Source organism: Zingiber officinale, chromosome 2B, assembly GCF_018446385.1.
Source record: "Zingiber officinale cultivar Zhangliang chromosome 2B, Zo_v1.1, whole genome shotgun sequence".
Taxonomy (NCBI): Eukaryota; Viridiplantae; Streptophyta; class Magnoliopsida; order Zingiberales; family Zingiberaceae; genus Zingiber; species Zingiber officinale.
In genome coordinates this window covers 130,158,936-130,185,193 of record NC_055989.1, presented here as the reverse complement: position 1 = coordinate 130,185,193, position 26,258 = coordinate 130,158,936, and the positions used below count along the sequence as shown (strand labels likewise).

The window sequence follows — 26,258 nt, the reverse complement described above, 5'->3', positions numbered from 1 at the left end:
CGCAGCACACTCCAATCGATCGGCTGATCGATTGGACCCTGGTTCAATCGATCGCTAGATCAATTAACCAACCTAGGCTTGACTCAAACTCAAGTCCAAAGTCTCCAACCCAACTCTTGGTCAACCATGACCTGTTGGGTCTCCATGCCTAGCATTTGGCCATACTCGACCAACCTATAGCCTTCTAGACTCCTCCATCAACTTTACATCCCTCGGATATCTCCCATCCTTCACGTCTTGCCTTCATGAGATTCCTTCGGTCTCATCCTAGTTGTCGGATTATACCACCGCACTTGACCAACCTCGAACTAGCCTTCTAGCCTCCTCCATGAGGCTTGCGTCCCTCAGATATCTCCCCATCCTTCACGCCTTGCCTTCAAGAGCTTCCTTCGGCCTCATCCTAGTTATCGAATTATCCTTGCCAAGTCACACTAGGACTTACCTTGCCAAGACCACATGCTTGGACTTACAACCTTTGCCAAGATCACTCTTGGACTTCCCAATTGCCTGGCTCCTTACCAAGACTTTCTCCCTTGCCAAGATCACACTTGGACTTTCCAAATGTCTGGCTCCTCACTAGGACTTTCTCCCTTGCCAAGATCACACTTGGAATTTCTAATTGCCTGGCTTCTCACTAGGACTTCCCAATTGTCTGGCTCCTCACCAGGACTTTCTCCTTTGCCTAACCTCCAGTTAGGACTTCCACCACTGCCTAAACTCCAGTTAGGACTTCACCACTGCCTAACCTCTAGTTTAGGACTTACGGACGCCTAACCTCCAGTTAGGACTTACAGACGCCTAACCTCCAGTTAGGACTTATCCAGTCAAGTCTCCTGTCATCCCTGACCTACTTGACTTGTATTTTCATCAACCTGGTCAACCCTTTGACCATCTCCACAACCGGACGATTGCCCTAACAATCTCCATATATTGTCAAACATCAAAACTCAAATCCCGACTCAAGCTTAACTCAACTCAAGCTTAGTCAAACTGGTCAAACTTGACCAAGGGAAATTGCCACAACATATTTTGATCTCTCAATGAAGACGTGCTCCTTGTGAAATCATTAGCAACTATCAACACCAATGCACTCATTGGTAATGATTAGAAGGATCAAGCTTTTTGGAAATGTATAGTTGATTATTATAACAAACATCGCCCCATTGGATCTATGACGAGAAGCTATCAGCGACTGACATCACATTATTAAAGGTTTACACGGATGATAAATGAATTTTCTGCCATCTATAATAATTTTATACTCATCGTCCAAGTGATTAGAGTGACGAGAATGTATTAGAGAATGCATTGAATATGTGGAAAGCCAACAACAATAACAAGGATTTTAAGTATATGCATGTATGGAGGGTTCTCAAAAAGTCTGAGAAATACACTTCACAATCAGTTGCTCATTACTCTAATAAGAAAACAAGGACATCTGAATCGGGAGTAACACTTCAACATCATACAACTATTGATTTGGATGATTCTGAAGTCCACATTCGTCCGATAAGACAAAAGGAAGCAAAGAGGAAAGGCAAATTCAAAGTCAGAGAAGACGACACAATGGAACAAAGTATCGATAAAGAATAACAATGATCCCGTCCGGAAGCTAAGTCGGATGGACCGTCGGGTGAGGTGGATGGAATGTTGACCGAGTCGCGGTGTCCCGGAGGGGAGTGTGCTGAGATGGCTTCTATATTGACCAAGTCTTCAAAAGTCCTCTGGTCAACGCTACCTGCAGCCAGCGACCGGGTTGATCCAACCCCCGATACCCCGATGCTCGAGACAGATCCAACGAATATATGAGTACAAGACTAAGCCATAAAATAATGAAATATGCATAGAATATGAACGGAGAACGTACGCTCGCCCCAGGGGGCACCCTCGAAAGGGACGTTGCTCGAGTGGTAGCGACTGGGAAGAGTAGATGATGCTCGATTCGGATAAAGGCCTGGATCTGACGAAGCGGAGTCGGATGCGTCATGGAGCTGGAAGTCGAGCTGCAAGTCGGGATAAAACACCGGCATGCAGGCCGGGATAAAACATCGGCATGTAAGCCGGGATAGAATACTAGCACACAGACCGGGATAGAATACTAGCACACAGACCGGGATAAAACACCAGCACGCAGACCGGGATAAAACAACAAGAAGACTAGACCCAGAACACACCGTCCGACATACGACCACGGATTACAAGCTGGAACACAATGACAACACAAAGGCTGGAACACAACACACCAATTGGATCAACACATGGGTCGGCATACAACAACACAAAATCAGAACCGGAACTGAGTCGGCGCATGGACTAGCAGTAGCGTGTAAAGGCTGCTGCGAAGGGCTGTGGACATCGAAACAGAGAAATGTATGTTGTGACGTCACGTATAAGGAGAGGGAGGCGACGTCAGCCTCCCTGGCAAAGGCGGTCGCTAGAGAAGTCGCCGGCGAGAGGAGGAGAAGGGGATGGCTCTGAGGCGGCTCCGCGAGAGGAAGGAGGACATCTTTGCAACACCTCCGACGAGAAGAAGGGGAGAGAGAGAGGGACGGCTCTGAGCCAGCTCCGGCGAGAAGCGCTCGGGGGCAGCGAGGTCGGCCCAGTGGTGGCAACTCTTTCTGGCGTGTGATGGTGGCGTGGAGAGGAAAAGGGGGCGGCTGCCGATGCCGGCAGGTGGGCTCAGGTGGCTGGGAGGGCGGCGCCGAGTTCGTCCGACGGCGGCATCATGAGGAAGCACTAAGCTTCCCCTCCTCCTGGTCGTGGCGGACGCAACGAGAGGAGGAGAATGAGAGGAACCGAGGTGGTGGCCGGCGTCGGAGTGGGCGCCGGCGAAGAGCGTGAGAGGGAGAGGAAGGAAGACACCTAGTTCCTGTTGGCGGCGTGGTGTCCAGCGGGAGAAGAAAGGAAGGCTATGGCTGGCGTCAAGGAGAAGAGGGAGAGGAAAGAGGTGTCGGCCTGCCGACTGGCAACCGGCGTCGGCGAGGAGCGCGAGAGAGAGGAAGAAGATGATCTCCCTTGGTGGCGGAAAACAACACACGAACGAAGCCCCCCCCCCCCCCTTTGCATGCTACAGTGTCCTCTTCTTAAAACCCTACCCCATGCTTTTACCAAATTGCCCCTCACTTTTCCACTAATCTCTCCTCTGCCTTAAACCGTATCCACATCACAAGCCTCCCCCTCAAGTCTAGTCGAAGGAGGCGCAAGTCCAATTGACTAGACCCATCCAAATGAAATACAGAATCACTACCGAATGCAGAGTCATATCGCGGGTCAGTCACATAACGTCGAACGAGTAGCTGTGGACGACGGGTACCTGGCAGAGCGACGAAAAGAATAAGCGCCGACCGAGCGACAAAAGACATATCAAGCAAGTGTCAAAAGAGCGATCTGGCGAATGTCGAGCGATATCGAGCAGACGGTCGAGAGATGCTGAGTAAAACGATTGGGCGACAATAAATCAATACTAGGCGACCTAAAAAATATCGACCGAGAGATAATAAATCATGACCGAGCAATAGAGAGAATGATGGACGTGCAGAGCCGTGAACGCGACCGAGAATAATACTGACCGAGCGTCAATAACTCGTGACCACGCAATAAAGAGAACGATGGGAGAGCAGAGCCGTGAACACGACCGAGAAAAATACTGCCCGAGCGTCAATAAATCGCAACCGAGCAATAAAGAGAATGATGGGCGAGCAGAGCCGTAAACGCGACCGAGAAAATGTCGACCGAGAGAATACCGACCTAGCGGCGATAAATTGTGACCTGGCAAATGGAGAGAGTGATGGATGAGCCAAGCCGTGAGCACGCTCGAAAAAATGCATACCGAGCGACGATAAATCGCGACCAGACAAATGGAGAGAAGGATGAACTAGCAAAGCCGTGCACGCGACCGAGAAAGTGCTGACCGAGCGGTCGTAAATCATAATCGGGCCACAAAGAGAAGGATGGACGCCCAAAGTCGTGAGCGCGACCGAGCGAACCCTGACCGAACGACCGTAAATGATGACCGGGCAATAAAGAGAATGATGGACGCGCAGAGTCGTGAGCGCAACTGAGCGAGTGTCGACCGAGCGATCATAAATCATGACCAGGCAATAAAGAGAATGATGGACGCGCAAAGTCATGAGCGTGACCGAGCGAGTGCTGATCGAACGACCGTAAATCATGACCAGGCAATAAAGAGAATGATGGACGCACAAAGTCGTGAGCGCGACCGAGCGAGCGCTGACCAAACGATCGTAAATCATGATCGGGTAATAAAGAGAATGATGGACGCACAAAGTCGTGAGTGCGACCAAGCATCAATAAATCGCGACCAGGCAATCGAACAATGCCGAGTGCTACAAAACGAACGCTCGAGCAGATGGCCAAGCAATACTGGTCTGTTGACAAGAGAAGGTCGGTCGTGTGATTGAAAAAATGTCAAGTGGGTGCAAAGTCTGTGCGCTGGGTAGACATAGAGCCTGAGACCAAATGAAAATAGGGGAAGAGCCCGTGGATCGAGCGCGAATGGGAGCGAAGGCTCTGTGAGCCAAGCCAGGTGCATATCCCGAGAGACCGAAAGCGACCGAGAGCAAAGCATGTGAGTCAGGCGCAAGCGTGAGTAGAGCATGTGGATGGAGCGCGAACGGGAGTAGAACAATCAGGCGGTTATGTGAATTCTAAGCAAGGAGGAAAGTGGGTATCGAACGAGCAGCAGCTAACAACAACAGTGATCGAAATACGAATGATGAGTGCTGGGCAGAACGACAAGTGAGCAGTAAGTGCCGACCGAGCAAAAGTGGTGAGCAAAAACGCGAACTGAGAATGCCGGTCCAAGCGACAAGTGGATCAAGTGTGATGAGTGTCAGACAGAGCTGTAAGTGAGCGGTGAGTGCCGACCAAGCAACAGCGGTGAGCGAAAACGTGAACTTAGAGTGTCGGGCAGAGCGGCAAGTGAATCAAGCGTAATGAGTGCCGGGTAAAACGGCGAGTGAGGAGTGAGTGCCGACCGAGCAACAGCAGTGAGCGAAAACGTGAGCTGAGAGTGCCGGGCAGAGTGGCAAGTGAATCAAGTGTGATGCGTGCCGGGCAAAGCGGTGAGTGAGTCAGTGCCGACCGAGAGGTTGTTGGGCGTGAGAGCATGCTCACTTATAACTCGCACTGGGGCGAGAGTCTAGGACCCGATCTGCCGGTCATTGGGCGTGAGAGCATGCTCACTTATAACTCGCACTGAAGCGAGAGTCTGGAAGCGTGAGAGCATGCTCACTTATAACTCGCACTGGGGTGAGAGTCTGGGACCCAACCTGCCGGTCGTTGGGCGTGAGAGCATGCTCACTTATAACTCGCACTGAGGTGAGAGTCTGGAAGCGTGAGAGCATGCTCACTTATAACTCACACTGAGGCAAGAGTCTGGGACCCGACCTAACGGTCGTTGGGTGTGAGAGCATGCTCACTTATAACTCGCACTGAGGCGAGAGTCTGGAGGCGTGAGAGCATGCTCACTTATAACTCGCACTGGGACGAGAGTCTGGGACCCGACCTACCGGTCGTTGGCCGTAAGAGCATGCTCACTTATAACTCGCACTAAGGCGAGAATCTGGAAGCGTGAGATCATGCTCACTTATAACTCGCACTAAGGCGAGAATCTGGAAGCGTGAGATCATGCTCACTTATAACTCGCACTGGGGCGAGAGTCTGGGACCTGACCTACCGGTCGTTGGGCGTGAGAGCATGCTCACTTATAACTCGCACTAGGGAGAGAGTCTGGAATCCCGACCGGGGAGGTGTTCTGGAGGCCTGATCAAGAAATGCTCTGGAGGCCTGACCAGGAAATGTTCTGGAGGCCTGACCAATAAATGCTCTGGAGGCCTGACCAGGAAATGTTCTGGAGATCTGACTAGGAATTGATCTGGAGGTCTGACTAAGAATTGATCTGGAGGTCTAACCCAAACTTGATCTGGAGGTCTGGCCAAGAATTGATCTAGAGGTCTAACCCAGACTTGATCTAGAGGTCTGACTAGGAATTGGTCTGGAAACTCGACCGAGCGTTGGTCTAGAAGCTCGACCGAGAGATCGTTAGCGATACTTCGATCCGAGACCGGTGGTGATACTCTGGTCAGAGACCAGTGGCGATAACTCGACCCCGTCCGGGGGAGGATAAACCTTGAAATTCATAGAAGCGGAGCCCATAGCAATATGAGAGGACAGAGCCTTTATCATACATGATGACGAAGTGATGTTAACCGACTAGCTCGAATCCCAAATGCCCGTACAGCTAGTAAGAGAAATAGTGTCGATCTCTTGACTCCCAAATGTCCGCGGAGTCAGGGAGAAGAATAATCTGAGCCCCGGCTGTCAAAGGGAGTGAAGCCCATAGCAATATGAGGGAGCAGAGTCCGTAACCATAGAAGGAAGCAGAACACCGCAGGTATAGGTAGCAGAGCCTGTAGAGGTAAGAGGATGCAAAACCGGTGGAGGATGCAGACTATATAATAATAATAGAGTGCCTATAGCAGTAAGAGAATGCTGAGCTCCATGGTGAAGGGTGTAGAGCCTGTAGTAATAAGAGGATGCAGAGCCTATAACACACTTGATCGGGGAGCTGAGCCCCTGGTCCCTGATTAAAGAGTAAGGCCCCTAGCCTGTAATAAAAGAGCGAGGCCCTTAGATCTTGATCGAGAAGTTATACTGCGAGTCAATGATCGGGGAGCTGTGTCCCTAGTGCATGAGTGGGGAGTTGTGTCCCAAGTGTATGGGCATGGAGTTGTGTCCCAAGTGTATGAGCGGGGAGCTGTGTCCCAAGTGTATGAGCGGGGAGCTGTGTCCCAAGTGTATGAGCGGGGAGCTGGGCCCTTAGTGTCCGATCAAAAATCGAAGACCCTAGTCTTTGATCAAGAAACTAGGATCTTACTCTCTTATCAGGGCAGTATAACAGATCCTATAACCGTAAAAAGAGAGAAGAGCCCATAGCGTACATGATCGAGGAGTCGCGCCAACCAATTGAGGGTTGGTCTCGATCCCTTGACTCCTGAATACCCGTGGAGTCAGGGAAAAATTGTAATGGAAAAACTAACCTGTCGGCCAGCTGATGCTCCAACTCAATTCTTGGCCTCCCGAATACCCATGGAGTGAGTGTAGAAGATAATACGTTCGTCAGGATCCTTCGAGACTTTGATAATGGCAGAGAACCTCCCAACGTCGTCCATCTTCACGTTCCAGAACGGGTGAAGGAGATTCCCACAGACGGCACCAAATTTGATCTCGTCCGGAAGCTGAGTCGGATGGACCGTCGGGTGAGGTGGATGGAATGTTGACCGAGTCGCGGTGTCCCGGAGGGAAGTGTGCTGAGATGGCTTCTATATTGACCAAGTCTTCAAAAGTCCTCTGGTCAACGCTACCTACAGCCAACGACCGGGTTGACCCGGCCCCCGATACCCCGATGCTCGAGGCAGATCCAACGAATATATGAGTACAAGACTAAGCCATAAAATAATGAAATATGTATAGAATATGAACGGAGAACGTACCCTGGCCCATAGGGGCGCCCTCGGAAGGGACGCTGCTCGAGTGGTCGCGACTGGGAAGAGTAGATGATGCCCGATTCGGATAAAGGGTTGGATCTGACGAAGCGGAGTCGGATGCATTATGGAGCTGGAAGTCGAGCTACAGGTCGGGATAAAACACCGGCACGCAAGCAGAAATAAAATACCAGTACACAGACCGGGATAAAACACTGGCACACAGACCGGGATAAAACAACAAGAAGACTAGACCCAGAACACACTGTCCGACATACGACCGTGGATCGTAAGCTGGAACACAATGACAACACAAAGGCCGGAACACAACACACCAATTGGATCGACACATGGGTCGGCATACAACGACACAAAATCATAACCGGAACGGAGTCGGCGCATGCACTGCCGATAGCGTGTAAAGGCTGCTGCGAAGGGCTGTGGACATCGGAACAGAGAAATGTATGCTGTGCCGTCACGTGTAAGGAGAGGGAGGCGATGTCAGCCTCCCTGGCAAAGGCGGCCGCTAGAGAAGTCGCCGGCGAGAGGAGGAGAAGGGGATGGCTCTGAGGCGGCTCCCGCGAGAGGAAGGAGGACATCTTTGCAGCAGCTCCGACGAGAAGAAGGGGAGAGAGAGAGGGACGGCTCTGAGCCAGCTCCGGCGAGAAGCGCTCGGGGGCAGCGAGGTCGGTCCAGTGGTGGCAGCTCTTTCCGGCGTGTGATGGTGGCGTGGAGAGGAAAAGGGGGCGGCTGCCGGTGCCGGCAGGTGGGCTCAGGTGGCTGGGAGGGCGGTGCCGAGTTTGTCCGACGGTGGCATCGTGAGGAAACACTAAGCTTCCCCTCCTCCTGGTCGTGGCGGACGCGGCGAGAGGAGGAGAATGAGAGGAACCGAGGTGGTGGTCGGCGTCGGAGTGGGCGTCAGCGAAGAGCGTGAGAGGGAGAGGAAGGAAGATGCCTAGTTCCTATTGGCGGTGCGGTGTCCAGCGGGAAAAGAAAGGAAGGCTATGTTTGGCGTCAAGGAGAAGAGGGAGAGGAAAGAGGTGTCAGCCTGCCGACCGGCAACCGGCAACCGGCGCCGACGAGGAGCGCAAGAGAGAGGAAGAACTCCCTTGGCGGCGGAAAACAACACACGAACGAAGCCTCCCCTTTGCATGTTTTACCAAATTGCCCTCACTTTTCCACTAATCTCTCCTCTGCCCTAAACCGTATCCACATCAAACAAGATATTAAAGAATATCAAATATAAAAAATAAATTTGCGGGAAGCCGAGATCTTTCATAAGGATTATGAAATTCTTACGAAGAATATTAATGAGTTGATACCAAGATAACTTCATTTACATAAGAAAATGGTTGGAAAAATTAAACAGAGACATGACCCGGTGTAGATATGTTTAAATTTATCTTTATATATTATTATAATTTATGTCTTTTTTATAAATTTAAATTTTATAAAAATTTAATAGTATATAATGTCAAATAGAAAAGAGTTTGACATTGTGGCAAAAAAAAAAAAATGAATACGCTCGCCCAGCGCTCCCGCCAATTCGTCCCAAGGTCAATACGGAGGAGGTAAATCACGGGCGGCTATTAGCATTTGGAATAGTGACTAGCACATAAGAGAGGTATTTGTCTCGATTTTGTCGAGATCCGAACCTCATATCTTATTATGATAATATTTCATGCGCTAGCCACTAGATCTATCTGAGAGGACGAAAAGAGTTAGACAAGATAATTATATATAATGAAAATTGTGAGATGTATAAGGTGTTTACTTGACATAGGGCAGATGCCCTAAACTCCAAGACCAATTCATGCAAACATGGTGTTTCTCTGTCTATAATCAATAAGATTATCTGTTACTAGAGTGTAGCAATCTGTGTTTTTTTCTTAAATTTTTTACAATCAAGCTTTTTCATCTTCTAAATCCTTTTTGTTTACGATAGCATCGACCATCAGATGAACTCCCATTCCGATGACAAACCAAGTTGCTCCGGCCAACGCAATCTGCAACTCGAAGCTATTAACAACCTCCAAGGCCATGCTACCGGCTATGTGTTCTTGAAGCACACCACCGCCCTGCGTTTCCACCACCTCTCTTCCTCTGAATGCTACAGATGCCGCAGAGATCGCTGCCATCACCAACGGTGTCCTCAGATCGACTGTGTTTCCACCACCCCCAGCAGTGTTCTCCTCCTCCTCCTCCTTCTCGAAGACTGCATCGGACGGTGGCTTCCAGGTTGAATTTGGCGTTTCGGGGCCACTTGGCGGCGGGAGAAAGGTCATGGGTTTCCAGTACTCATCGCTGCGTTCTGAGGTAGTTGAATCCTCTCCCTCGAGTCGCTCGATTGTCTTGTTTTTGTACCTCGCAGCAGCTTTTCGAAGTCTTTCTACGTCGGTGATTGTGGAGTTGGCAGAGCTGAGGACTATGGAGGTCTCTTCCTCGGATGTTTCTGCACCAGGAGGTCGCCAGTACCACCACTTCGAAGAGATCGATCGTATCCCTTGAAAGGCCGAAAACCTGGATTCTCTTCGTAGATCCGAATCCTAAATTTCAAAGAGAATCGACATAGCTGAGTCGATTGTCTTAATTTTCAAAGTTTTATCAAAAAAAAAATGGCGTACCTTTGACTGTTTCGTGGATGTTCTTTCTTGGATTTCTCGGTATCTGTTCTGGAATTTGGTCACCGCAGCAAAAATGTTGGAAGCTCTTGCGCCTGATATCCTCACTGTTCCTCTGGGCTGCTTCGACATCAGGAATTCCAGAGCTGCGAGGTTCGATCTCTCAACGATCCTGTGCACGGCAAGCAAGCAATCAAACGTCATTTCTCTTAATCCAACTCCAAATCCATTGGGTTTGAGATTTGGGAAAGTGTTACGATATGCAATCGACAGGGCAGGTCTGGATGGCGTCGAGGATCTTGTCTTCGGGATCTGCCCACTGCGCCACCACTCGAGCTCGTCCGAACGCCGACTCGACGGCGAAGGTCTTCTTGGCGAACAGCGCGCATTTCAAGCAGCCGACGCACTTGAGCTCGTCCACGAAGACGGCGCGCTGCTCGTTCTCAGACCCAAACCAAGTCGAGTAAATTGGCTTCCCGGTGTAGCCCTGGAACTCTGAGATTTTCGCTTGCTCCTGCGTTTTGATACGATCATCCGTCAGCGCTCCAAAACCATGGACGTGAAGAGCTAGAACTGGTACCTTGTCGTAGCCATAGCGAGCCACGGGGTCGGAGAGGACAGAGTAGACATCGTTGAGGAGGATGGCCATGTCGTGGCCGGCCGGTCCGGCGATGTCCGGGTGGCACCGCTTCTGGAGCGCTCGGTACGCCTTCTTTATCTCCGCCTGGTCCGACGAGCTCTTCACCCCGAGAAGCTCGTACAGGTCCAACTCACTCGCCCAAGAAACATTCGTCGAAGAACAAGAGGCAGCTGCTCTGTGTCTTGTCCGCGACCTGTTCGACAGATTGCCCTCGTAGTAATTCTTCTTAATCGCCTTCGATGGAGGAGGAAGAAGATTTGCGTGAGATAGTGGAACAGAGGCCATTTTTTTTTACTTGGATCCTTTGCTTTTTGCTCTCCTATTCGATATAATGTAGGATTGCCGTGGAAGAAAGATCTTTGGTCACTGTCTCCTGATAAAAGAATTTTTCATCGCCCTACAAAATCCAACTAGATTCTTTCAAACAGATTTAGATTTTTATACAATTTACTGTTTTGGTTACATATTAACAGGATAAATAAGAAGTGGAGGAAAAGCTTCAACGCCGTCATTAGCTTTCGAAGCGATTGATGATGAGTTGCAGGGCATTGAGCCAGTGCTTCTCCTGGCTCGACACCTGCTCCAAAGCGTCCCATCTCGACCAAATCCACGCCCAGGTCATCGCCCAGGGGCTCTCCGGAGACAAGCGCACCTCAAGCGTGATCCTCCATGTTTGCCACAAGCTTCTCCGATCGCAGTCCGCTTCCAGATCCAAGGAAAGCGGCACCAGTTTCGGCCTTTACAAGCAACTGCTGCAATGCGGTGCCACGCCCAGCGGCGTCACCTTCTCTCTCGTTCTGAAAGCGTGTTCGCACCTCAAAGCTCCGGGCTTGGTGATGGGAATCCACGCGCAGTCTCTCGCACTCGGTTTTCGATATGATTCGCTTGTGCTCAACTCGTTGATCCATGGGTACGTTGCCTGTGAGCTTGTAGGAGCCGCTCATGAAGTGTTCGATGAATTGCCTGACAGAGATTGCATTGCTTGGACCGAGCTCATCAATGGTTACGCTCGCAGCGGCTGTGCTGAGGCAGCATTGGACTTGTTCTTGCGAATGATGGAATCAGATGTGAGGCCTGATGAGTTCAGCATCGTTGCTGTATGCACTGCTTTTTCCCAGTTTGGCAGCGCAAGTTTAGCGAGGATGGCAGAGGGATTAGCTTGCAAGCTCGGGGCCATGGACAACTCTTACGTGGTTAATGCGTTAATCGACATGCACGGCAAGTGTGGGAGCGTCAGCGACGCTTGGGAATTGTTCGACGGATTGCCGCAGAAAGATGTAGTATCATATAACTCCATGGTTGCTGGATTTGCAAGGAACGGCGACATGGAGACGGCAAAGAGGCTTTTCCATCGAATACCGAACAAGAACGAAGTGTCCTGGAGCTCGCTAATTAATGGGTATCTGCAGAACGACTGCTTCAGGGAGGTTTTGAATGCGTATACTGAGATGATCGACCACGGCCGTGTAGTGCCAAATGCAGCTGCAATCACCTGCACGGTTGCGGCTTGTGCTCATCTCGGTGCTCTCGATTTGGGGCGAAAAATCCACATGAACTTGGACGAGACTAAGCTTTGTGTCGATACTGTTCTGAGCACTGCGCTGGTAGATATGTATGCCAAGTGCGGTTGTATCAGTTCTGCTTGTGCTTTGTTTGGTAGGATTGTGCAAAAGAGTGAGGTCTCTTGGAATGTGATGATCATGGGGTTGGCCATTCATGGGCAAGCAGCTGAGTGCCTGGAGCTCTTCTCCGAGATGCTGAAGGTAGGCATGAAACCGACTAGCACGACATTCACCGGGGTTCTATCGGCTTGTGCGCATGTTGGATGGTTAGAAGTAGGGAAACACTACTTCGAAAAGATGACCAAGTTGTATCGAATAAGTCCTAGTCCTGAGCATCTGTGTTGCATGGTGCACTTGTTGGGCAGGGCAGGGCTCATATCCGAGGCATTTCAGCTTGTAAGGGACTCCCCTCACGATCCCGACGCGGCCACTTGGGGCGCCCTGTTGAGCTCTTGTAGACGACATGGCTATGTCGAACTTGGAGATGTCATTGCTCGAAAGATACTGGAGTTGGAACCTTATCACAGCGGAGCGTTCGTGCAGCTATCGAGCATGCTTGCCTCTGCTAGTAAGTGGAGGGAAGTGCAGGAGATTCGAAAGATCATGAAAGAAAGAGGAGTTCAAAATCGATGCGGATGGAGTTGGTTCGAGCTGGATGGAACTGTACATGAATTTGTTATAGGAGTGAATTCACATCCTAGAATAATCGACATTTATCGTGTGCTACAGGCAATAGATCATCACATGAACGGGTAATGAAGATCTTCCAACTCTGATCTTACATGCTTATATCTGAGCTTTTGAAGAAGCAAGAAGAGTGAAATAATATGCTGATTAATTTTAAAAGTCATCGGTTCTACAAAAATTTTCTTAAAAAATTACCGGTTAATTCATGAAAATTCATTGAAGTTTAAAAAAAAATTGAGACAAATCACAATTTTTTTTTAATGATAATCCAGATATCAAATCGCAAGTTTTTATCCCCACAGCTGAGTCATCGTCATGAATGATTATTATTATCACCAATAATGAGTTTTTCCTAAGGACCCGGCCCGGCCCGAGTGGACCCACCCGCCTACATGCGGCTCGGCCGAGCCGACGAGGCGGCGCCCATCTTCTTGGCCATCTCCCGGAGTACGAACTTCTGGATCTTCCCTGTGGACGTCTTCGGCAGGTCTGCCGTGAACACCACCGTCTTCGGGACCATGTACCGCGGCATCCTCTCGCGGCACCAAGCGATGAGCTCCGCCTCCGTGGGCGGTGGCGACGCGACGGTTGCCCCTTCCTTCAGGCTCACGAACGCACATGGCGTCTCGCCCCAGAAGTCGTCCGGCCGCGCCACCACCGCCGCCTCGTTCACCGCTGGGTGGCCGTAGAGGATGGACTCCACCTCGACGCTGCTCAAGTTCTCTCCGCCGCTGATGATCACGTCCTTTGACCGGTCCTTGATCTCCAGATAGCCGTCGGCGTGCATCACCCCGACGTCGCCGGTGTAGAACCACCCGTCGGCGCGCATAGCCTTTGCCGTGGTCTCTGGGTCCTTGAGGTAGCCAAGCATAAGGCAGCCGCCGCGGAGCACGACCTCGCCCATGGTCTCCCCGTCCCTGTTCACGCTCTGCCCCGTGGCGTCGTCGATGACGTCGACGGCTGCCATAGGGAGCGTGCGCACGCCCTGCCGGGCTTTGAGCCGCGCGCGCTCCGACGCCGGGAGGCGGTCCCACGGCCCACCCTTCCACGCGCAGGACACCACCAGCCCCGCGGTCTCGGTGAGGCCGTACCCGTGGCTGACCGTGAAGCCGATGGCCTCGGTGCGGTGCAGCACCGCCGCTGGCGGCGGCGCCCCGGCGGTGAGGATGTGGACTGGACCCGGTAGTGGGCGGCGGGCGGAATCGGTGGCGTTGGCTATCATGTTGAGAACCACGGGCGCGCCGCAGAGGTGGGTCACGCGGTGCGTCTCGATGGCGGCGTAGACGGCGGCGGCGTCGAAACGGCGGAGGCAGATGTTTGTACCGCCGGCGGCGGCGACTCCCCAGGGGAAGCTCCAGCCGTTGGCGTGGAACATGGGGAGGGTCCACAGGTAGGTGGGATTTAGGGGAACGGACCAATCCATGAGGGAGCTGAGAACGACAAGGAAGAGACCGCGGTGGCAGTGGACGACGCCCTTGGGGGAGGATGTGGTGCCGGAGGTGTAGTTGAGGACCATCGGATCCCACTCGCTCTGTGGTCCAACCCACCGGAATTCCGGGTCCCCCATCTCGATGAGCTTTTCGTAGGTGAGTGCGGAACTCGGAGCCGGCGGCAGTTCCTCGTAGGCGTCCTCGATGACGACGACGCGAGGGCAGGGAACGGTGGCGGGGAAGAGGCGGAAGGCCTCATCGAGAAGGGGAACGGACGCCACGTCGACAAAGACGAGCTTGGATTCGCTGTGGCGAAGGAGGATGGAGATGGTGCGGGCGTCGAGCCGGAGGTTGACGGTGTTGAGCACGGCGCCGCTCATCGGCACTCCAAAGTGCATCTCGTACATCGCCGGCACGTTGGGCGAGAGCACAGACACCTAACGGTCCAAGATCAAATTTTTACGGCCGAAAGCAAAGCAAGATCAGATTTTGAGAACAAAAACGCGAAAAAGGGGGAAACTTTCGGTGACGGCGGCGATCGCGCGTACCACATCGCCGCGGGAGATGCCGAGGGAGCTCAGGGCGGAGGCGAGGCGGAGGCAGCGGCGGTGCGTGTCCGACCAGGTGTAGACGGTGCGGTTGTAGACGACGGAGCGGCGGTCGCCGTAGACGGTAGCGGTGCGCTCGAGAAAGCCGAGGGGCGTCAGAGGGCTGCTGTTGGCGGAGGTCGGGGCCAACTGATCCATAGCCGCTCACCTTTCTTTGCTGCTGCTGCTGCGGCTGGCTGCGGCGGCAACGGCGACCAAAATGGTGTTTAACCCATTCGCAGTTCAATTATAGAGAAAGAAGTGAACGGGGAATCGCTTCACAAGGGAAGAATATATTTCTTTTATTTTTTTACATAAAAAACTATTTAATTGTCAGATACGGATGAGGTTCCACGACGCGTACGTGGACTTCCCGGAGAAGAAGATGAAACGAAGGGAACGGAGAGAAACAGACATGTTTACTTTAGCGGATGGAAACTGGATTTCGTGGAAATATCACGGTTCTCCTTGCATTGCTGGTCTTACACCATTGGGGCAATCAACGCCATTGCGTTTAACAAAGAATAAGTCGCAATCGAGTTGGGCAAATTGTTATTCTTTATCAAACAACACCTACTGTTAGTCTGGAGTTAGAAATTTTATATCGAGATAATAAAATATATGTGTTTATATTAAAGATAGACGATCATTATCATTATCTTTCATTTACATCTCTTTTATCCTTTATTTTTATATCTCATATATTTTTTATATTTAAAAATTAAGGGGGTGATCGCCGCCATCACCCCCTTTAGCTCCGTCCCTTGTAGCCTTTGATATAGAAAAGAATGTCTAATATAAGATGATACGGATATGGATATAGGGTAGTGAAGGAATTAAAGGAGGAAGGAGGGGTAATTTGGTCTTTTCACATTTGAAGGGGTTTTGGGATTTTGTTATGGCACTGTTCATCAAGGAGGAAGAGTTTTTTTTTGGATTTTTCTACGCCGCCGCCAACAAAAAAAGAAAAGGGGCCTTCTTCCCTTTCCTCGTGGAAGTCGGCCTGACGCCGACCTCTGGCCGCCGTTTTCGTTCCTCTCCCTCTTCTTCTTGCTGCCGTCGCCACACGGTCTCTCCCTCCTCTCTCCTCCCTTTCCTCCTCTCATCGGCCGTCACCGCGAAGACCTTGTGGGAGAGGCCACCTTCGCTGCCTCCGACTCGCCGCCGCCGACGACCACCTCCGGCCGCCTCCTTCCCTCATGTACGTTGGTCGCCCGTGGCTCCCCCTGCTCCCTCTCTAGGATGTTGACACCACCTCTACGCTCTCCCTTCTCCCTACCACTCGTCGTCGCCCATGTCGTCCCCGGCGTACACCTCAACAGGCCACCGACCATCCTCGGTATGCCGGGGTCCGCAGCCGCTTCCGACGCCCACTGGCAGCCCAACGCCATTCTCCGCCGACCACAGCTAGTGTCTAACGCTGTCCTCCGAGGTCACCACCTCACTTATGTCCACTGCCAGGCCGTCGACGACAACTGTTGGCCGACCAGCAGTCTTGACTGACCTCACAGCGTCATTACCGCTATCGGCAGCCTTACAGCCAGATTCGATCATCTAGGGTCCTTTTCTTTAGGCCCGACGACGATCCCGCTCTCGAACCGCATTGTCATATGCCTTCGATGTTGATCGGGCCCCCTGGCCCTCACTGTCATTATGTTTCAACTCGACATGTGTGATGTTTTATGTCCCGGCCTGCGCGTCGATATTTTTATCCCGACCTGTGTGCCGATATTTGTATCTCGGCCTGCGTGCCGCTAGTACCTCCCGGCCTGCATGTCGGTGTTTTATCCCGACCTGTAGCTCGTCTTTCGGTTTCGTGTCACGTCCAGCTCCGCTTCATCAGATCCAGCTCTTCATTCGGCTTATCCATCTATTCTTCCGGGACACAATAACTCGACCAGCGTCCCATCCAAGGGTGCCCCCTGGGCTAGGGTACGTTCTCCGTACTCACCCCTTATTTATTTCATTATTATATTATTAGTCTGTTACTCATATGTTCGTTGGATCCGCCTCGAGCCTCGGGGTACCAGGGACCGGGGGGACTCGGTCGTTGGCTGCAGGTAGCGTTGACCAGAGGACTTCTGAAGACTTGGTCAATACAAAAGTCATCTCAGCACACCCCCCCCCCCCTCCGAGACGTCGCAACTCAGTCAACATTCCATCCACCTCACCCGACGGTCCATCCGACTCAGATTTCGGACAAGATGAAATTTGGCGCCGTCTGTGGGAATCTCCTTCACCTGTTCTGGAACATGAAGATGGACGACGTTGAGAAGTTCTCTGCCATTATCAAAGTCTCGGAGGATCTCGACGAACATATTATCTTCTACTCTCACTCCACGGGTATTCGGGAGTCGAGGAATTGAGTTGGAGCAGCAGTTGATCGACAGGTTAGTTTTTCCATTACATTTTTTCCCTGACTCCATGGGTATTTGGGAGTCAAGGGATCGAGACCAACCCTCAACCGATTGGCGGGACTCCTCGGTCAGGTACGCTACGGGCGCTGCTCTCTTTTTACGGTTATAGGATCTGTTATACTGCCCTGATAAGAGAGTATGATCCTAGTTCCTTGATCAAAGAGTAGAGTCTTCGATTTTTGATCGGACACTTGGGGCCCAGCTCCCCACTCATACACTAGGGGCACAGCTCCCCACTCTTACATTAGGGACACAGCTCCCCGATCATTGACTCGTAGTACGACTTCCCGATCAGGATCTAGGGGTCTCACTCTTTGATTACATGCTAGGGGTCTTACTCTCCAATCAGGGACCAAGGGCCCAACTCCCCGATCGGGTGAACTGATCAGGTGAACTACAGGTTCTGCACCCTTCACCATGAGGGTCTGCATCCTCTTACTGCTATAGGCTCTGCATCCTTCACCATGGGGTTCTGCATTCTTTTACTGCTATAGGCACTTCACTCTATTATTACTATATGCTCTGTATTCTCCACTTGTTTTGCGTTCTTTTACATTTACAAGCTCTATTCCCTTCACCCGCGGTGCTCTGCTTCTATTGTTACGGACTCTGCTCCCTTATATGGCTATGAACTTCACTCCCTTTGACGGTCGGGGCTCAGCTTATTCTTCTCCTTGACTCCACGGATATTTGGGAGTCAAGGGATCAACACTATTTCTCTTACTAGCTGTACGAACATTTGGGATTCGAGTCAGCCGATTGACATCACTTCGCCATCAGGTATGATAAAGGCTCTGTTATCTCATATTACTATGGGCTCCGCTTCTATGGATTTCAAGGCTTATCCTCCCCCGGTCGGGGTCGAGTTATCGCCACTGGTCCCGGACTAGAGTATCACCACCGGTTTCGGATCGGAGTATCGCTAACGATCTCTCGGTCAAGCTTCCAGACCAACTCTCGGCTGAGCTTCCAGACTAATCCCTGGTCAGGACTCCAGATCAAGTCTTGTTCAAACCTCCAGATCAATTCTGGGTCAGACCTCCAGATCAATTCTGGGTCAGACCTCCAGAACATTTCCTGGTCAGGCCTCTCGAGCATTTCTTGGTCAGGCCTCCAGAACATTTCCTGGTCAGGCCTCCCGAGCATTTCTTGGTCATGCCTCCAGAACATTTCCTGGTTAGGCCTCCAGAGCATTTCTTAGTTAGGCCTCCAGAGCATTTCTTGGTCAGGCTTCCAGAACATTTCCTGGTCAGGCCTCCAAAGCATTTCTTGGTCAGGCCTCCAAAGCATTTCTTGGTCAGGCTTCCAGATCATTTCCTGGTCAGACCTCCAAGCATTTCTTAGTTAGGTCACCAGAGCATTTCTTGGTCAGGCTTCCAGAACATTTCCTGGTCAGGCCACCCGAGCATTTCTTGGTCAGACCTCCAGAACATTTCCTGGTCAGGCCTCCAGAGCATTTCTTGGTTAGGCCTCCAGAGCATTTCCTGGTCAGGCCTCCAGAGCATTTCTTGGTTAGGCCTCCAGAGCATTTCTTGGTCAGGCTTCCAGATCATTTCCTGGTCAGGCTTCCAGATCATTTCCTGGTCAGGTCTCCAGAACACCTCTTTGTCGGGTCCCAAACTCTCGCCTCAGTGCGAGTTATAAGTGAGAATGCTCTAACACCTCCAGACTCTCGTCTCAGTGCGAGTTATAAGTGAGCATGCTCTCATGCCCAACGACCGGCAGGTCGGGTCCCAGACTCTCGCCCCAGTGTGAGTTATAAGTGAGCATGCTCTCACACCTCCAAACTCTCGCCTCAGTGCGAGTTATAAGTGAGCATGCTCTCATGCCTCCAGACTCTCGTCTTAGTGCGAGTTATAAGTGAGCATGCTCTCACGCCCAACGACCGGTAGGTAGGGTCCCAAACACTTGCCCCAGTGCGAGTTATAAGTGAGCATGCTCTCACGCCTCCAGACTCTCGCCTTAGTGCGAGTTATAAGTGAGCATGCTCTCACGCCCAACGACCGGCAGGTCGGGTCCCAAACTCTCGCCCCAGTGCCAGTTATAAGTGAGCATGCTCTCACGTCTCCAAACTCTCGCCTCAGTGCGAGTTATAAGTGAGCATGCTCTCACGCCCAACGACCGACGGGTCGGGTTCCAGACTCTCACCTCAGTACGAGTTATAAGTAAGCATGCTCTCACGCCCAACGACCTTTCGGTCGGTGCTCATCGCTCGCTCACAGCTCTACCTGACACTCATCACACTTGGTTGACTTGCCGCCCTGCCCGACATGCTCAGTTCACGGTTTCGCTCACCATCGTTGCTTGATCGGCACTTACTGTTCACTCGTCGCCCTGCCCGGCATGATCAGTTCACGCTTTCGCTCACCATCATTGCTCGATCGACACTTACTGTTCACTGGCCGCCCTGCTCGGCATGCTCAATTCACGTTTTCACTCACCATCGTTGCTCGATCGACACTTACTGTTCACTGGCCGCCCTGCCCGGCATGCTCAGTTCACGTTTTTGCTCACCATCGTTGCTCGATCGGCACTTACTGTTCATTGGCCGCCCTGCTCGACATTCTCAGTTCGCGTTTTCGCTCACCATCGTTGCTCGATCGGCACTTACTGTGTTAGAGTGTATACTAAAAGTCTATCTTTTGTAAACATTTATTTTTGAAATAATAGAATCACATTGGTCAAATGTCTATATTTATTTGTTGAATATAGTTGTTCAATTAATTTATAAAGTAGATAACATGGTGTGTAGTGTCACACACAGAAAATTATGTTATCAGCTCTTTATAAATTATAAACAGTTGCTCACGACTAAGATGGAAAGGAACAAACCATTGGTATAGTCGTAGTGTAATTATGTATTAGTTTATCTTGACTAATAAATTACACTAGTACACTCTAAGTGTATTGAGTAGGACCATTTTAGGTAAGTTCTTTTTATACTGACTTAATAAAAGAACTAGACCTTAGTTATTATGAAAGTATGTACTCTTAATCTTAATATAATAACAAGCATATATATTTGGTATCTATTTCTTTAACTTATCAAAGGGTGAGATTTAGCTTGATAAATCAATAGGCCCGATAAGTTGGGAAATGATATTACTTATAGTGTGTGTTGTTGATTATAGAAGGAAACTGTGCCCTAGTTATCTAGGTTGAGAATGCCCCCAAAAGGAGCTCATAAGGATTGTCATGTTAAACCCTGCATGTGGACTTAGTCCGACATGACAATGAAGTTGAGTGATACTACTCTTGGAGCTAGATATTAATTAAGTTATCAGTAACTTTCTTAATTAGTAGACATTCGTTATCTTAAACACAGGGAGACTAATACACTCATGGTAAGAAGGAGCTCATAATGTAATTTGAGATTGGTGCGATTGTGCAACAATAACTCTCTAGTGAAATGAGTTATTGTTGATGAACTTGAGTTGTGTGTTCGGGGCGAACACGGGATACTCAAGCTCATCGGAAGACCAAAACCAATTTCTCCTCTAGGTCCCTGCCGTAGCCTCATTAGTGCCTTATAAACCACTCATTAAAAGCCTATCTTGATGTCCAAGAGAGGGCCGGCCCAAGGCTTGGTGACCAAGCCAAGGGCCGGCCACCATATCCTCTTAAGGGGTCGGTCCCTTGCTTGGGCCGACCACATTAATTCAAACAAGGAGGGGCGTTTTGAATTTTTAAAATCTTCTCTTTGTAGAAAACTATAAGTTTTAAAAGACAGATTTTAATTTTAAAAACTTTCCTTATTTGAATTAGACCACATAGTTTAATAGAGAGTTTTAAAAGTTTTAAAACTTCCCCTTTTTAACCATCCTCATGGTCTTAGAAAAAAGGAAGAGAAGTTTTAAAATTAAAATTTTCTATTTTTTGTAACCATGTTAAAAAAGAAAATTTTTAGAAGAGAAGTTTTAAATTTTAAAACATGGTTTTAATTTTTTAAAACTTTCCTTTTTAACATCCATTTTAGGAAAGAGAGCTTGTAAAATTTTATAAGAGAATTTCTTCTTGTGAAATTTTATTAAAAAAAAAATTTATTCCTTCCTATAATTGACCGGCCACCCTTGCTTGTGCCCAAGCAAGGGGCCGGCCAAGATTAAATCAAGCCAATCATTGATTTGGTGATTGATTCAATCAAGAGAAAAGAAAAGGAAAAATAAAAGGGAAAAGGAAGAACTAGAGGAAGATTTTAATTTTTGTAAAAATTCTTCCCTTATTTGCCTTGGACAAGTAATATAAAAGAAGGGGTAAAGAGGCCTCATGAGAGATCAATTCTTATTCTCTTGCTTGGTGATCCTCAAGTGGTCGGCTCCTCTCTCCCTCTCTTTTCCCTTTGCTCTCTTTTGCTCCTTGGTGGTGTTGGTGGCCGAATTCTAGAGGAGGAGGAAGAAGACTTTGGGTGGTGTTCATCTTGGAGGATCGTCGCCCACACAATGTCCAAGGCGATACAAGGAATACGGCAGAAGATCTTGAGGTCATTAGCTTGCAAAGAAAAGGTATAATTAGCAACTGTTTTCCGCATCATGCTGGTTTTTTTCTTTGTATGAAATCTAAACACAAGAGGCAATAGATCTAGTTTTTCGAATTAGTAATTCGTGTTTGTGTTTTTCTTTATTTTTCAAATTTCTGATTCGATTGTTCTTTTTGGTTAAATTTAGAGTTATATAAGAAAATTAAATATTAACTTTCCTTAAAAGGCTTTGTCTAGGCGGTGATAGATGCTCCCATACCCAAGAAGGTCGTATGCCTCGCCATGCAGTCCTGGAAGCCAATTTTAGAAACTAATATTTAATTGAATTTATAACGTAGGTGGATTTGGATCAATAGTGTTAAGTTCCGTTTGCGATCCAAGTCTAAACCATTAAGAACAGATAAGTTAAATTTGGAATCAATAATGTTAAGTTTCGTTTGCGATTCCTAATTTAACTTCTAAAGAACACAATAGGTTATTTAAGGAAAGGTTCGACACTTGTACAAAATTTTTGTACAGTGGAACCGGTACGATTTTCCTAGGACTAACCAACATACTATTCACTTGCCGCCCTGCCCGGCATGCTCAGTTCGCGTTTTCGCTCACCATCATAGCTCAATCGACACTTACTATTCATTGGCCGCCCTGCCCCGGCATTCTCAGTTCGCGTTTTCGCTCACCATCATTGCTCAATCGGCACTTACTGTTCATTTGCCGCCCTACCCGGAATGCTCAGTTCGCGTTTTCGCTCACCATCGTTGCTCAATCGGCACTTACTGTTCACTTGCCGCCCTGCCCGGCATTCTCAGTTCGCGTTTTCGCTCACTGTCGTTGCTCGATCGATACTTACTGTTCACTTGCCGCCCTGCCCGGTATTCTCAGTTCGCGTTTTCGCTCACCGTCGTTGCTCGATCGACAATTACTGTTCACTTGCCGCCCTGCCTGGCACTCTCAGTTCGTGTTTTTGCTCACTGCTGTTGCTTGGTCGTCACTCACCGCTCACTTGCCGCTCTGCCTGGCACTCATCATACTCGCCACGCTTGCCACTCTGCCCAACGCTCGTCATTCACGTTTCGCTCATCGCTGTTGCTTGGTCAAGCCCTCATTGGTACCACTCGGCTACTCGCTTTACGCCGATCAACCTATCGCTTAAAGGCTTTCTCGGTTGTGCACTAGACATCGCTCGCCCGTTCTTATTATGCTCGGTAGGCATTCTCTCTATTTCCGGATCGACATTTTTCGATTTCCCGATCACGATTTATTGTTGCTCGGTCACGATCATAGCTTTGCTAGTCCATCACTCTCTTTATTGCCAGGTCGCGATTTATTGTCGCTCGATCAGTACTTTCTCGGTCGAGCTCACGACTTTCGCTCGTCAATCATTCTCTTTATTACTCGGTCGCGATTTACGGTCGCTCGGTCAGCATTTTCTCGGTCGCGCTCATGACTTTGCTAGTTCATCCTTCTCTCTATTTGCTCGGTCGCGATTTATCGTTGCTCGGTCGGTATTTTTTCGGTCGCACTCACGGCTGCCCTCGTCCATCACTCTTTCTATTGCCTGGTCGCGATTTACTGTCGCTCGGACAACATTTTCTTTGTTGCACGCTTGACATCGTTCGCCCATCGTCTTCCGGCCCGCACGACAGTCTCCCTATCGCCCGGGTACCATTCAACATTCGATCAAATTCTAAGTCGGTTGCCATTCTATTCGACACTCTTAGCTTGGTCAACATTCATAGTTCCTGACTCGCCGTTTAGCTTTGCACTCGTCGCCCACGTCTCGTTCGTAGCCTTATCATGCACTCGCTGCTCGTGTCTCACTCATCGCTTTGTCGCCCCGGTCGACACTTGGTTTTACACTTGTCATTTGCATAATCACCCGATCACCCTGCTCAATGCCACTCAAGCGTCTTTCCGATATCACTTGGTCTCCCTCAGCATCTGATCGATCGCTTGCTCGGTATGCGCTTCGCATTATTTCTCGTCACTTGACGATATTTGAGTCACTTGCTTGGCATCGTCACTTGACGATATTTGAGTCACTTGACGATATTTGAGTCACTTGACGATATTTGCCCTCCAGACTCTTGCCCTAGTGCGAGTTATAAGCGAGCATGCTCTCACGCCTCCAGACTCTCGCTTCAGTGCGAGTTATAAGTGAGCATGCTCTCACGCCCAACGACCGGTAGGTCGGATCCCAGACTCTCGCCCCAGTGCGAGTTATAAGTGAGCATGCTCTCACGCCTCTAGACTCTCACCTCAATGCAAGTTATAAGTGAGCATGCTCTCATGTCCAACGACCGGCAGGTCGGGTTCCAGACTCTTGCCTCAGTACGAGTTATAAGTGAGCATGCTCTCACGTCCAACGACCTTTCGGTCGGTGCTCATCACTCGCTCACAACTCTACCTGGCACTCATCACATTTGGTTCACTTGCCGCCTTGCCCGGCATGCTCAGTTCGCGTTTTCGCTCACCATCGTTGCTCGATCGACACTTACTGTTCACTTGTCGTCCTGCCCGGCATGCTCAGTTCGCATTTTCGCTCGCCATCGTTGCTCGATCGACACTTACTGTTCACTTGCCGCCCTGCCCAGCATGCTCAGTTCATGTTTTTGCTCACCATCGTTGCTCGATCGACACAAACTGTGTTGGAACCCCAAGGTTATTTTGGTGTGATCAACAAGTTAAGGTAGGTCCTGTTTGTTTTAACCTTGTGTCTAAGTGTGCAGGAGCTTAGGAACACAGGTAGTCGAGCGGAAGACGCAGCTAGCGAGAAGGACGGCAGTCCGAGGGACGAGATGCTGCGGAAGAGTACATCGGTGGACGAGAAGGAAGCGTGCAGTGGTTCCGAGGGACGAAAGCCGGAGCGGAAAATTGCTCGCGGAGCAAGAGACGCAGCTAGCGAGAAGGACGGCACGCGGTGCGTCCGAGGGACGAAGACTACGGATGAGTACGCCGGCGGACGAGAAGGAAACACGTGGCGATTCCGAGGGACGAGAAGCCGGAGGGAAGCCCGCTCGAGAAGACCGGAAGTTGGGTTTGGGTGAGCCCTATTCCGGATGTCAGAGATCACCCAAGTAATGTGGAGCCGGAGCAGAAAGACCCGGACCAGAGGCGAGTTGAACCGAAGAAAATAGCACGGACCAAAAATCAACTGAGTTGACTTTTGGCTCCGGGGTACCCGAAACTGTCTGGGTTGACTCAATCCTGCACGAACCCAAAATTAAATGGTCAAGACTATTATGCATAAGATACTATTACTTATCTTTTTTTTATATAAACAAATGTTGAACTAATAACACCAAATTTGAAATAGTTCAGCTTTAAAAAATTTTCTATCGACATCTCTGTGATAGGCGGTCAAAAAGTCTAATATTCTATGATTATATATTCAATTTAGAGAAAAAATTTCTATTAACTAAAAATTCATCATGTTTTTTATACCATATCCAGTTAGTTCGAAAATAATCTATTAAATGGACAAAATTAAAAGGCGTCCATTTTTTTATTAAAAAAAGTTTTCGTTTTCAAAATTTACTAAAAGCCTTCTATTCAAAATCTAAATCTTCCACACTCTACCTTAATTTTATTAAAGTGATAGAACTTTGATTAAAACTGCACTAAAGTCGTATAAATTTAATTAAATATGTTGTTCAATGATGTAGCATTAGTCAAATATCAGGATAAGCTTATTATGCTTAATGTCGTGAGCAAACAATAATTTACCCCGGCGGCTTGCAACGGTAAGATATTTGATGGATAATAAAAACACTTAACTGATGAAATATGTACATTTTCTATTTGAAAAAAAATTATACAAAATAATAATGAGATCGGATGACTCCCACCGGAGAAGTTGTGCCTGCGAGTATTTTTTTTTTGTTAGATTTATTCATAAAAGGACCAAACCAATCCGGATTAATTGATTTAAAGAATTGAAAATCTAGATTATAAAAAAAATAATTTTGATTAAAATTATTTTCCATGTTCATTAATTTTAAATTATAAAAATAAAGTTTAAATATTAGTATTTTAATAGTATTAATATTTTAGGCTGGGCGGGTTACCTCTCGACAACCCGAGTCAGTCTCAGATTACTCAAATTTGATTTTTTTTACCTGTCCAACGTTCATATGGGGTAGATGGAACTGACTTTGAAAGCACTTTGTTAAGTATATAGGCTGTAGTTAGTAATGCATCTCCCCAATAAGAGATTGGCAAATTAGCTTGCGCCATTATAGACCTAACCATTTCAAGAAGAGTCTTATTTTTTCTTTCAACTACCCCATTTTGCTATGGAGTTCCAGGGATTGTCAGTTGTCTAATAATCCC

General features: G+C 49.2%; 3 protein-coding genes across 3 annotated transcripts; 1 reads left to right on the top strand and 2 right to left on the bottom strand.

The window, feature by feature from the left end:
- Positions 1 to 9,244: 9,244 nt before the first annotated feature.
- Positions 9,245 to 11,069, bottom strand: LOC122047189 (chaperone protein dnaJ C76, chloroplastic-like). The gene is made up of 4 exons (XM_042608305.1): positions 10,707 to 11,069; positions 10,384 to 10,640; positions 10,130 to 10,298; positions 9,245 to 10,051 (listed from the first exon to the last, which is right to left on the bottom strand). Exons 1-4 carry the CDS (start codon positions 11,049 to 11,051, stop codon positions 9,410 to 9,412), a joined length of 1,413 nt encoding a protein of 470 aa, XP_042464239.1. The 5' UTR covers positions 11,052 to 11,069; the 3' UTR covers positions 9,245 to 9,409.
- Positions 11,070 to 11,299: 230 nt separating this feature from the next.
- LOC122048706 (pentatricopeptide repeat-containing protein At2g22410, mitochondrial-like) lies at positions 11,300 to 13,084 on the top strand. Its single transcript, XM_042610240.1, has one exon. The coding sequence runs from the start codon at positions 11,300 to 11,302 to the stop codon at positions 13,082 to 13,084; it is 1,785 nt and encodes a 594-aa protein (XP_042466174.1).
- A 122-nt stretch (positions 13,085 to 13,206) lies between these two features.
- On the bottom strand, positions 13,207 to 15,546 carry LOC122047188 (2-methylpropanoate--CoA ligase CCL4-like). Its single transcript, XM_042608304.1, has 2 exons — positions 14,994 to 15,546; positions 13,207 to 14,882 (listed from the first exon to the last, which is right to left on the bottom strand). The coding sequence occupies exons 1-2, from the start codon at positions 15,189 to 15,191 to the stop codon at positions 13,404 to 13,406; spliced, it is 1,677 nt and encodes a 558-aa protein (XP_042464238.1). The 5' UTR covers positions 15,192 to 15,546; the 3' UTR covers positions 13,207 to 13,403.
- Positions 15,547 to 26,258: the final 10,712 nt, after the last annotated feature.

What these genes read in the sequence shown, in the direction of transcription:
- LOC122047189 (XM_042608305.1), bottom strand. Translation starts at nt 11,051, where the DNA reads ATGGCCTCTGTTCCACTATCTCACGCAAATCTTCTTCCTCCTCCATCG. An exon ending in CTCGCTATGGCTACGACAAG is followed by an intron (nt 10,641 to 10,706) that starts GTACCAGTTCTA and finishes ATCAAAACGCAG; the next exon opens with GAGCAAGCGAAAATCTCAGA. An exon ending in CATCCACGAAACAGTCAAAG is followed by an intron (nt 10,052 to 10,129) that starts GTACGCCATTTT and finishes TTTGAAATTTAG; the next exon opens with GATTCGGATCTACGAAGAGA.
- LOC122048706 (XM_042610240.1), top strand. Translation starts at nt 11,300, where the DNA reads ATGAGTTGCAGGGCATTGAGCCAGTGCTTCTCCTGGCTCGACACCTGC.
- LOC122047188 (XM_042608304.1), bottom strand. Translation starts at nt 15,191, where the DNA reads ATGGATCAGTTGGCCCCGACCTCCGCCAACAGCAGCCCTCTGACGCCC. An exon ending in GCATCTCCCGCGGCGATGTG is followed by an intron (nt 14,883 to 14,993) that starts GTACGCGCGATC and finishes TTGGACCGTTAG; the next exon opens with GTGTCTGTGCTCTCGCCCAA.